Below are 13000 nucleotides of genomic sequence, written 5' to 3'. Positions count from 1 at the left end.
GCTACATAAAACACAGGTGTGATGCAACTAGGCACAAAGAATGTTCACAGATTGGTCTCCCAGGCATTTGATGGAGTATGATAAGAGGGTTGATGGCCTACTGAATTGGAATGTTCTTTCTACTAAAGTCCTGTTGTTCTTTTTAGTGTGTGTGTTCTTTTTGTGGATGAAAGAAATGAGTTTTTATTGGAATGTATTACTTTTCATTTCATGCTATGTCTTTTTTTTTTTTTACTCTTAACCCTATAAGTCACTTAGAGACTTCTCTGTAGTAAGTGATGAATGTCAAGTAACCACAATTGTCTCAATTTCTGAATAACCAAAGGAAAAAAATGAAGGGAACTATCCAAAAGAACGTGGAATCACAAACTTGGGGAGCGGGGACAGAAGGAAAGACTATAAGTTAAAGATGCTTCTCCTGGAATTAGAGAAGAACTACTACTAACCCATCTCATTCTTAATGTGGGAGGAGGGAAGCAAGAGTGAAGTGCAAAGTTCAATGGCACTTGTAAAACAAAGCAGTCCACAGTTCTCCCTCATACCTAAAAGCCCGCCTCCTCCTCAGCATCTCATCATGATAATGACAGGGTAGTTTCCTGACAAAGTTATAACAGTATGGCTTCACCCCAGTTCTGGAAGACTGCCATGCTGACAGTCTGCTAAAGGTCAAGGTTAGGCACTTTCTGAAGCACACTTAAGTATTTATTTAAGTAGGACTTGTGGCCAGGGAGAGGCACAGAAGAATTTTGTTTGCATCCATTGTTTTAATTTTCTTACACTTCTATAATCAATTATGTTTTCCCCTTGTCATTCACTTATAGAATAGATGGAGATCATAACTAAGAAGAGATGCGGTTTTAAGTGTGAGTGGGATAAAGATGGAATTGAAGAGGACGAAAGAGACGAATGATGTGTGACTTCCAACAAGTTTTACAAGATCTTGTTTGTTTTGAAACAAGCCAAAGCCACAGGACTTTATACACAAGAAGTATCTTTTAAAATATGGATACGTTGGGTGCTATTTTCCACACACACAAAGATTGTAGTTTTCTGTCCTGCTCCTGACTTATCTGCATGCTTCTATTTCCTTTTACCATGTTAAAATTAGTTATCATGCCAGGAAGGAACCCTGAAAGAGCATGACAGTCTTCCTTAGCCCTGCCAAGCACAGAGCAAGAGGTTACTCATGGCACTGAGAGGAAACTGATGACGGTGAGGGAAGAAGCCCAAGGTGAGTACTGCAATTCTTAAAAAGCTATTATATCAACAAATAAACAGCAAGTAAGCACATTATAATTATGAAGTGAATAGCAGCATTGAGTTAAGGCCAAATAGCCAAGAAAGCGCCAGCGTATTACACCTTCACAAGTTCTGTACTGACTGCGAATTCGCTCCCAAACCAAGTTCTAGGTCTTAGTATTAGTGTATAAAGTCCTTAACAGCTTGGGACCAGTTTACCTGACGGACTGCCTTGCCCCCTGTGTCTACTCAATCCCTTCAATCTGCTGAATTTGCACTCTTATAAGAATGTTTGCTCTAAATCTACAGGAAGTTGAGCTTTCAATGTGACATCACCTATGCTCTGGGAATCCCCTGCCTATCAACCTTAGTCAGACCCCTTCATTATGTTGTTTTATAAGCCTGCAAAAAACTTGTTTCAGCAAGCCTATCTGGACATGTAAGAAGTTATGTATATCTGCTTTAAATCTTGCTGATTTTATTTGTGTGATATATATATAGGTAAAGGTAAAGGTACCCCTGCCCGAACGGGCCAGTCTTGACAGACTCTGGGGTTTGTGTGCCCATCTCACATCTATTGGCCGGGGGCCAGCGCTGTCCGAAGACACTTCCGGGTCACGTGGCCAGCGTGACAACGCTGCTCTGGCGAGCCAGAGCCGCACACGGAACGCCGTTTACCTTCCCGCTGGTAAGCGGTACCTATTTATCTACTTGCACCCGGGGGTGCTTTCGAACTGCTAGGTGGGCAGGCGCTGGGACCGAGCAGCGGGAGCGCACCCCGCCGCGGGGATTCGAACCGCCGACCTTTCGATCGGCAAGCCCTAGGCGCTGAGGCTTTAGCCCACAGCGCCACCCGCGTCCCTGTGATATATATATATATATATATATATATATATATATATAGAGTTCTTTGATTAAGCAGTATATACATTCTTCAAATTAAAAAGAAGTAAGCCAAATGATTAAAATAAAAGCTTGATTGTGGTGTTACAATTCAAGTTTGAGCTGACCAGCACAATCCTAACAGATATGTCAACTTCGAGAATTTACCCAAGGCCAAACAAAAACAGCAAGGAACTGAAAATAACTTCCAGAAATAGGAAATAGAGAAAACAAGTTGCTAATGCTAAAACACTTGGACAGAATGTCCTGTACTGTGGAATAACAGAGAAAGTATTCTTCACCACTTCAAGGCAGTATTTAGCTGTATTTCCCACCTATGCACCCACATTTAAATTCATCCATCACTCTCACAGAGTATATCAAATCAGAATGCACATTTGTCAAACTGATACATGCTTCCCTAGACAGCATGCACAAAACACTAAGGCAGAGACCATAATTGTCAGTAAGTTCATAAGGCATTTTAAGGACTTTGACAACCTTCACTGTTGATTTTCTTCTCACTTTGCGCTTCTCCTTTTTTCAGCTCAAAGTTCTTCCAAATGTCCCAAATGGTTAACAATTCTTCCTGAAGAATCTTGCTCCATATGAATTTACTAGTCACCTAACAGTCTGCCAACTAAACTTTCAACAAACACCTAGTTTGTACCTATTTATCTACTTGCACTTTGACATGCTTTCAAACTGCTAGGTTGGCAGGAGCAGGGACCGAGCAAAGGGAGCTCACCCTGTCGCGGGGATTCGAACCGCCGAGCTTCTGATCGGCAAGTCCTAGTCTCTTTAACCCACAGCACCACCCGCGTCCCTTATCCTTATCCTTCCCTTATCATTCCCTTAATTTAAAGACAGGTGCATTTACAGATTTTGATGAAGATATGTATCAGAGTGCTGACTGAAACATTGTACATTCTTGTTGTGGAGGCCATTAGCTTGAACAGTGCCACAGAGAGGTACTTTCTATCAGAATTGTGATGTTAAGGTCCCTCCATATGCGATTTAGCCAAACTAAGTCTAGTAACATCTGCTGTCCTTGGTGGCTGGTGCTAGCATGAAAATGCTGCATTCACACATGTGACATTATAGTCATTCAAGTCATCAGGGATGACATGGAAACACTGAATACAATTGCACTAATAATACCTACTAGAAGACACTTTCAAACAATACTGAGCACTGCCACATGGAAGTGCTTTTTCACAATCTCCATTTGGGTCCTCACTGTAACATTTAAGTCATTTAGCATTAGCAACCTTTGCGTGGCTCTACTCCAACACAGCTGTCTTATAATATATTCATGCTGGTTTTGTTCCATAACCAAATCCCCACTTCTACTTAAAGTTGTTTTTATTTCCCTGAGTTAAATAGATCGTGACTTTGAAAATTAGTTACCAGGAGTGCTTTCCCTAATCAGTAAAAAAACAGCACACTGGCCTTTACCAAAGCCATGTCAGAAGCTAACTGTTGAGATTAAACAAACTGGGAGTGAAAGCAAGACCTAGCAGAGTATGAAAACAAGAAGAAGAAGAAGAAGAAGAAGAAGAAGAAGAAGAAGAAGAAGAAGAAGAAGAAGTGCTGAATGTCTAAATAAACCAAATGATTGCAAATAGTACGTGAGGATAAAATCTTTCATTGGGGACACTGTGAAGTAGATTAGCTACAGAACTTAGAAACAACCCAATATTCATTTTCCTCTTCTCCCAAATTTATGTGAATGTTTAGAAAGTCAAAATCTACAAAAAAGTAACCCTAAAAATCAACTATTAAGAATTCAAGCTGCAATCCTACAAACACTTGTCTCCATCACCATGTCCTATATTCAAGCTACACAGAAGTTGCCATTTTGTAAATAGATCAGTGAAAATAATTTATTTGTTACATTTTTGTAGCACCTTTCCTCCTGCAATGTGAGGCACCTAGGGCCATTCAACCAAGTAGATTCCTGTTTGGAATTTCTTAATGAAGCAGTCCAAGTTAATGAATAACTCCAAGCTATTTTTGACCTCAAAATAAGAAAACAGCAAGCAGAAGGCAGTGAATTGCCATTAGCATGAGGGTGATCCTTACTTTTTTGTCCAAGATGTTTAAAAATGTTTAAAAACCTCAGAAATGACCTGAAAGCATATGTTACTCGGAGTTTCGTTTACTCATTGCTCATAATGCCAGAATGTAGACATTCTGGGGCACTAAGATAACACTCTTAAACTGGCACTTGTACTCAACCCTCAACATTAACCTTAATGTAACTTAGGATCCCTTTTATGAGGGCTAGCCCACAGGGAAGATGCCCGTGACATAAAAGAGTATAAGTAAGCCTCAAGGTCACACACTCTGGAAGAGTTTAGAAGCTTTTGCTTCTACTTACCATAACTACACTTTGTGCAAACTGAAGAACTATGGTTAACATCACATACCATTTTGTTTAACACAAATCAACTTGCATATGGAAAGTCAGGAATACTCCAATATATTCATTCACAAAATATGTACACTTCAGTCAATACCTTTAAACTGCTGCCTTTCTATGCAGAATACAAAGAAACAGAACTTTCCTATGACACTTCTTGACAAATGAAAGCAGCACTTTAATTATACACATGGTTTGTGGTCTAATGAACAGTGCCTATATTTTGTACTTGGACACCCATAGCAGAATTAGCAGTGAGAAGTGCAAAAGGGTGATAAGGAAATGTGAAAACACTAAACTTTAGCTTGTTTCCCAGCAAGTCCAACAGAAATGCAATGTATCAACTATATCATCTAGCACCAATAACAGCAATAATTTTGTGCAAGTCAAAAAGTCACTCACATTCTATTATGTGAATGAACTGATCAGTTAAATGAATAATTTTTTTTAAGACAAAAAATTCTCCATCAGTCAACATGCATATTCCAGACCTAAAGTAGGGAGAGTGCAAGGTGTAGAATTTAGGGCCATTTTTTTTTAAGAGAGGGGGAGGGAAGGAAAGAGGGAAGGAAAGAGGGAGATGGAGGGGGAGAGGGAGAGATCCTTGCAGAGACACTGCATATAAGATACGTCAAATTCTTTAAGTAGCTGATCCCAGAAAGAGGTATGGCATTTATTAATATCACTAATGCTCAGTAAGTATGCGTCAAATGAAGAAAGCAATCAAATTGTTCATAGGGGAGTGAGCATTTAACACTTTTTGAACAGAAGCTTACTGCTTCTTGCCTGCATCTGATATGCATAAGCTGGCAGGAAATCTTTCAAGTCTATGACAGCTGTTGTGTTACAATACATCAGGCTCAAAAATATTCCGTGAATCTGATAGTCATAATACAAACTGCTTTCTGCTGACAGCCTGTTCTCCTTCACACCTATGTAAACACATATACACATTGTGGAACAAAATTTCAAAACTGTTGTTCTGGAGGAATCAATTTTGCTGTTGTGAACAACTGAATATCAAAATCAACTGTACATCTGCTTGATCCTTTTTTAAAAAAAAAAATCAAAGTAATTAACCTGAAGAAATGAAAGAGTATTTTTTTTCTGCACAAACCTACAGGTAGGATTATGTAAATTTCACAATCCTAATTCATGTTCCCATAAATTAGCACCGGACACAAAATTAAACCAACAATATGGGCTCTCTTTTTTAAAGAATGTTTTAAAAAAGAACTTCAAAATGTGGACAAAGCCTGGTGAGAGTTCTGAAGCAGTAGGTTGAGCATTATTTCCAGTAGTTAACGGGTAGAACTTCAGTGTTCCCTCCCTAACATTTTACACAAGCAGAACATGTTGCTCCCAAAGCCTCCAAAACCCCATCTAGTACACATAATTTTAAATTATTTGAATTATTTAGAGAGTTCCTCTGTGCAGACTTTGGCAAAGGAATGGGAAATATTTGGGAAGCATTCCCTCTGTTTTGTACTCTTGCTACACAGCTCAAGCACCATATTGGCAACTTCCCACGCAAGCATGCCTCCATGAACATTAATTTGAACATACTGTAGATAACTGTCTTTATCTGCTGTACTCTTAACTTGATAACACTAGGCACAAATCTAGATTTGTCAGGCCTCCAAATATCTTCTAGCAAGAGCCCATGATCAACATGACTGTCCCCTCTCCCAAGTGGGAGAAGTTTCTAACAAGACAGAGCTTTGAAACAGGCAAGGAAGAAAACCCATTGCTTCTGCCCTCCCTGCCGCCATGATTACAGAACGCTCTTCCTTTCCCCTACTTCTCAGGTACACACACTGAGAGCCTGCAACAGGCATGAAGTCGGGGGGGGGGGGAGGTTACATGCCAGTTTTTCTTCACCTGAGCTGTACAACCAAACTCTTTTCTTTCTGCCCCCCTCCCCCTACAACTACAATACAGAGGAAATGAGAAACTTTAAAAGCCAGGCAACTTTTTCAAGAAGAGGAGCAAGAGTCTAGCAAATTCAGTTCATTTAAATTAAGAGAACACCGTTTCTGAGGGCTTGGAATAACTTGTTCAACATGAAGGACATAGTCATCAGGGCAAAGGAGCGTACTTACCAATATTTTGTTATCCACTTTGTCGCTCTTGACTTCTAGCTTAACTTTCTTCTTCACTGAAATTTTTATCTTCCTCCCAATCACATCCTTGACACTTTCTGAAATAGTGAAGAATATAAAATTGCTTTCACTGTTAAGAAGTAAGGTAAATATGAAATTATGCTACTATTATACTGCCAAGCAATGCTCTTGTTTCCAAATAAACTTAAATGACTAAACTAAATGTTTCCACTGTTCTTAGTAAACAGTCAAACCACACATGCCTATACATTCTCTACTGCACTTTGGAAATCTGCACTCCTTTGTCGTTGAGCATTAGGTAAATAATACATTGTAAACAAAGAAAAGTCTAAAGCGGAAAGCATAGGTTTACTTCCTCCTCTTACCAGAGAAAGACATCTATGAACTAAGGTAATCAGATACTGAGGCACTCAAATGTTTGATCTCATTCATATTCACAACAGGCTCTCACATTTTGGAAGTCGAATAATGCAGGTAAGATCCAGTGCCTTGTAAATGCAAGCTGTGTCACCCCCTAGATTGCAACATCAAAACAGTTCTATGTGTTCTTATCTGAGAGCTGTAGAATGGCCTCTCCAAAACATAGAATGGATCTCAGTCTAGGAGTTCAGTCTCCTAGGGCCTGTGTCGATTTTTAGTACCTTGAAAATGAGTCTCACAAACAGGAATCATCTCCATCCCCTGAAGTACTCATGAAAGTATGCAAGTTGCAGGCAGACACTACAGTACTACAGTACAGTACTGGTACTTAAGGTGCAAGTATGGAATCCTCTTAGATGAACATTCCTGGTTTAGCACTGAAGTACAAAACCAAATGTAAGGAAAGCTGCCACGCTGATACACCCTTAAAAAACTATGCTGAGCTCACTTCTCATACCATTTGTCACTGGTCTCAACCAACCTCATTCTCAATTTCACACATTTTTATCACTCTCTGCAAGGACCAGACCAGCACCAGTCATCCAGGGCTGGATTTAGGAGCATGAGACTGCCTCGAGACACCAGATTTGGGGGTGGGAAGGGGAAAGAATTTGTCACAAGCTATCTACTCAACAGCCAAAGCAAGTACTACAAACAGTTCAACTTCACTTATAAAGCTCTCACAGCATGGCTAGTGTTGTGTTAATGTTCTTTTGTTTCCATTATTGGATAATTTTTAGCCTCTGTGGCCATTCAAACAATGTGCAAGCAGTTGTGGTCAGATCCATGTGTACAAGTCGATCGTCTTAATATTAACAGGGATAAGTAACTTATGCAAATCAAGTACTGAAGTCATGGAATAGACTATAAAGCTAGGTATATTCAAAAATTGAAGGGGGGCATCAAAAGGTCCTCATTTGGTCTGAAGCTGGCCTGCAGACAACATGGATACCACCATCATTGTTGCTGCACATGCTCAACACACAATCCAAGATGAAAACGCCTTTAGAACACAAAGATGCCATCATTTTGCACGCCCATCAGTAAACAAGATAGCAGCAGCCACAGTTCATTGTGGTTAACTAAAAATTCATCTCCTAGGAAAGACTTTGCATCAATACCCATTAAAATACAGTAACATGTTGCCAAAGATACTGCAGGTTTTTCTCTTTGACATCTGGTGGGAGGGTGTTCCACAGGGTGGGTGCCACTACCGAGAAGGCCCTCTGCCTAGTTCCCTGTAACGTGGCTTCTTGCGGCGAGGGAACCGCCAGAAGGCCCTCGGCACTGGACCTCAGTGTCCAGGCTGAATGATGGGGGTGGAGATGCTCCTTCAGGTATACTGGACTGAGGCTGTTTAGGGCATTAAAGGTCAGCACCAATTGTGCTTGGAAATGTACTGGGAGCCAGTGTAGGTCTTTCAAGACCAGTGGTATGTGGTCTCAGCGGCCGCCCCCAGTCACCAGTCTAGCTGCCACATTCTGAATTAGTTGTGGTTTCCGGGTCACCTTCAAAGGTAGCCCCACATAGAGCGCATTGCAGTAGTCCAAGCGAGAGATAACTAGAGCATGCACCACTCTGGCGAGACTGTCCGCATTAGGTTTTATACATTTAAATATATGCTATTATGTTTTCATGACTATCTTCAAACAACTTAACTAATGCATCTTGGTATCATGTCTCTTATAACACATTAACCTACAGTGCAGAACAGCAAGGTATCACTGCTGCAAGATGATCCACCCAAAGTACTAAGGCACCTGCACTAACTGAAACTGGAGGAAATGTTGATCCACCCTGAAGACATAGGAATACCTTCAAGAACACACAAATGTGTATGATCAAGCTTTAATTCTGAAAGCTGACAGATGTTAGGGTAAGTCATATTATATTAACCGTAACATCTAATTTATGTTTACAATAGAAGACAGCTCACCTTTGTTTTCCTGGATGAGCAATGCAGCCTAATAACTCATTATATATGAATCTATGCAAGTGTCTGCCTTTTTAGACATTATATCCATCTAGAAGTTGGCAACAAATGATTCAAATATACCTGATAGTTCAAAATATTGTTATTTTTATATCCAACTCTTCCCCACCCCTCTATCAATGGGTAAGTTTCTTTACCCCCATTATGTGCATAAAAAGAAACAAGCAGATTTCTTTTCTGGCGTCCTACAGTAACCGAACCAAGATGCTCCTGCACTATTTACCCATGCAACTATAACTCTTTTCCTATCCAAATATTCAGAATCATTACATACATGACGAATTTAACTATCTATGCACTGCCAGACATTGTGTCAAGACATTGTTGAAGTATGCATTATTTGCACAGCAAGTAATAGTGTCGTTTATTCAAAGGAGGTGATAAAGCAGTTCAGAAATGTAACATATATATATATATATACACACACAGGTAAACAGTTTCAGGGATCCATTTGTGTGTCACATTCTAGCACAGTAAACAAAATCCAGAGCAGAGCTGTACAGGTGAGGATTCTTAATAGACTCCATTGAGTAATATGGGTCAACAAAACAAATGGGTTGCAATCTGGTACACGTTTGGCACCAAATACTGCTGCTATGATCTGGCTATCTGATTTCACCAGGGTAATATTAGTGGAAGGTCTAAAGTTATTACAGTGGTACCTCGCAAGACGAATGCCTCGGAAGACGAAAAACTCGCAAGACGAAAGAGTTTTTCGTTTTTTGAGTTGCTTCGCAAGACGAATTTCCATATGGGCTTGCTTCACAAGACGAAAACGTCTTGCAAGTTTGTTTCCTTTTTCTTAAAACCGCTTGAAGAGGTGCAGTTGTGACTCGACCATGCTTCGCAAGACGAAAAATTCGCAAGACGAAAAAACTCGCAGAACGAATTAATTTCGTCTTGCGAGGCACCACTGTAATCAGGATTATGTGCAATAGCACCTTCATTTCCTTTTCGTGCTCCTCCACACAGTATAATTTTTTCCAAACAGTTTCTTTTCAAGTGCATTTGTAGAAGACTAAATAACATATGCAGGTAAACCTAAAAGGATTGCCCTCAACTTATGCCCAGCTGTTTCAAGAAGCAGCCATCATATATGTACTTGCATTAGCAGTAAAGAGATTAGAGGAAGAGGAGCAGTGAATGGTGGATAGTCAAGATAAAAAGATGTGCTGCATCTGGAAGGATAAGAAGACTTGCCTTTTGCTGGAAAAACCACTATGCCTCAGGCTACAATCCTGGGCACCCTTAATGTAGGAATAAGCTTCACTGAACTCAGCGAGACATAGTCACAAGTAATATACCTAGGATCAGTTTCAGTTCCTTCTCTGTAAAATGGAAACCCCATGAAATTTCATGGCATGTTTGAAGTGGACCAGGCAAAGGAAATATTGTTGCACACCCCATGAATCTTTCTGATATGACACACTCAATATTATAATAGGTAACTAAATCTTGTTCTGAACTGTCCTGGGAACTTGGCTATAGGGCAGTCCATAAATGCCTAAAGAGACTACTTACCCCAGTAAATAATAATTTTCACAGGGATGTATTTTTAATTAACAAGGGCTGAACTGCCAGCCATATTGGCTCCCAGTCCATTTCAAATCGAGACACAGGGAAGGGGCTTTTTGAAATCTCCCTATCCACAGTCTGAACAGCAACAGATGCTTTGGCAGTCCTCTCCTTATGCACCTGAGCATCTTAAGCCCATCCGCCTAGCAGCTTGGCTTGCAGAGCGAAGCAAGGTCCATAAGCAAAACACTCTGGAGCGCATTTGCACCGGAGAAGGAAAGGCTAGGAGGTTCTGCCTGCTTTTTAAGCATCACTTTTCGCACGCAACCTTGCAAGACCACCAAGCGATAGAATAATCCAAGAACCCTTTCCCATTCTTCGCGCGCAAGAGACTCGACATACGTCTGGGGAAGAGCAGAGGAGAGGAGAGATCATCGCTAGGGTTGGAGGCTCCTATGGGGCCAGATGGGGAGAGCCAGCAGGGCAAGGGTGGCGAGGAAATGCTGGCGTTGAGAAACAAGCCGCCCCTCGAGAGGGTTAAAGATTGCTTTCACTTAGTTGGCTCACAGATGCCGAAAGCTCCGCTCCGTTTGCCTAGTTAAAAGGCTGCCTAATCTTCCCCTCCGCCCCGTAAGCAAATCTCCTCCAGCAGCAGCGATGCCAAAAAACAAGGGAGGGGGGGCGGGCGGAGGAAACGAGAGCTGCTTCAGCTTACAGACGACCCCCCACCCCCCGCACCTTTCCAGCCGTCTCCCAGAGAAAACAAGTAACTGCAGCTTCCCACCACGCCTCCCCGTTCCCAAAGGAGCATTTAATGCAGAAGACAACAGGATATGGGCGAGGAAGGCGTCGGGGGGGGGGCAGGCAGGCAGGCAGGCAGGCATAGACTTTAGCCCTCACCTTAATACCCCTGACAGGAAGCGACCCCCCCTCCTCCTCACCTCTCCCAGTTAAGTGCCCATTATGAACCCAGGAAGAGAAATGGGGAGGGGGGGAGGCGAGGGACATGCTTACCTAGCAACTCTTTGGGAACGTCGGAGCTCTCTTCAGTCATCGCTGCCCCCCGTCGTCTCTCCCCAGCGAGGTGTGTGCGCGGGTGCGCGCTGGTTGCCGGGGACAACTCGCGCCTGCTCGCCGCGACAGAACTGCCCAAAACGCAATTATTTTGGGGTAGGGAAAACAGGAGAGGGAGGGGCAACGAGCCTGCTGCTGCTGCTGCTGGTGTCTCTCTCCCCCTCCTTTCTACCCTTAAAAAAATCGGTAGGTTTAAAAAAAAAGACCCCAAACCGGAGGGTTACTTAGGAGATTATTGCTACAGGACGCCTCTCCATTTCTGCTGCAGGGGGAAGGGGGCGAGAGAGGTCCAAGGGCGGAATGGTCTCCCCGAGGCAGAGACCGCGGCGCTAATCCCCTTCTTCTTCGCCGCCGCCGCCGCGTCTGCGCTCGTCAGGCTCGCCTTTCCTCCTTCCTCCTTCCCGCTTTCCCCTCCTGCCTCACGCAGCCGCCTCCTGGCTTGAGGTGCAAGCGGAAAGCGTGGGTGGAGGAGGCGGAGGCGGAGGAGGACGTCGTAGTGGCGGTGGCGGCATTCCTTACCCCCGCAGAGAAAAGCCCAGCCCCGGCGAAGGGCTTCGCTTCGTACGCGCCCACACGCGCGCCCGGCGGCTCCAGCCGAGAGGCGGCCTCTTCACCTCGCGAGAGCCGCCGCCGTGGAGAGCGTTGCGCGCTCTCTCTCGCTAAAGCAGCAGAAAGACTTTCTACTCAGCCGCGTTTCCTGCCAGCCCTACATTTGCAACAGATTCCATGCGCGCGGCCAGGGAGGGAGGGAGGAGGGAGGGAGGGAAGGGGGTGGAAGAAGAATTAAGGACATTTGTAGCAATCTCCTTGGTCCCTCCTCCCTCCCCTCTCAAATCACAGGATCCAGCAGCAAAGAGAGCGCCGGAGAGAGATCAGGGGGGCCATCTGCTGGTTTGAGGCGGTCTAAACCTGGGCAAAAAAAAAGGGATCCCTTCCCTCAGCCCCACCCACTACTCCTGCTCCTGCCCCCACCCCCACCCCACCATGAATCCCCAAGCAAGCGGTTGTTTTGAAAAACTGCTTTGGAGTGAGCCGCATCGAACTAAATGGGTTTTGATTCCGAGTAGACACACATAGGACTGGGCTGGAATGCACACTTACCTGGCAGTGAGGCCTCCTATTGAACTTCCTCTGAGTAACATCCAAAGATTCCAGCTCCTTTGCACTCGGAATTCTCATCAGATGCTTTACAATTTTTTTTAGATCTTAAAAGTGTCTAGGCTTTAAATTTTGGGGTTGGTTGTTGTTGTTTTTTTAAAAAAGTATATTGCATATTTTATTGTTGTAAGCTGCTTTGAGACCTGCAGTGGTGGAAAGGGAGAGACACCT

General features: G+C 43.0%; 1 protein-coding gene across 1 annotated transcript in view; it reads right to left on the bottom strand.

Moving 5' to 3' along the window:
* The window catches only part of CARMIL1 (capping protein regulator and myosin 1 linker 1), a 144680-nt gene extending 132386 nt beyond the window's left edge, over positions 1-12294 (bottom strand). Inside the window, exons 1-2 of the mRNA XM_082234939.1 lie at positions 11612-12294; positions 6649-6746 (exon numbers count right to left, since the gene is read on the bottom strand). Coding sequence (XP_082091065.1) covers positions 6649-6746; positions 11612-11651 — 138 coding nt within the window. The 5' untranslated portion in view covers positions 11652-12294. The remainder of the gene's footprint in view (positions 1-6648; positions 6747-11611) is intronic.
* Positions 12295-13000: the final 706 nt, after the last annotated feature.

This window comes from Podarcis vaucheri (assembly GCF_965113315.1).
Source record: "Podarcis vaucheri genome assembly, chromosome: 8".
In the NCBI taxonomy this organism is placed as follows: domain Eukaryota; kingdom Metazoa; phylum Chordata; class Lepidosauria; order Squamata; family Lacertidae; genus Podarcis; species Podarcis vaucheri.
Note: the sequence above shows the minus strand (reverse complement) of the source record. Positions and strands in the feature narration are given on the sequence as shown.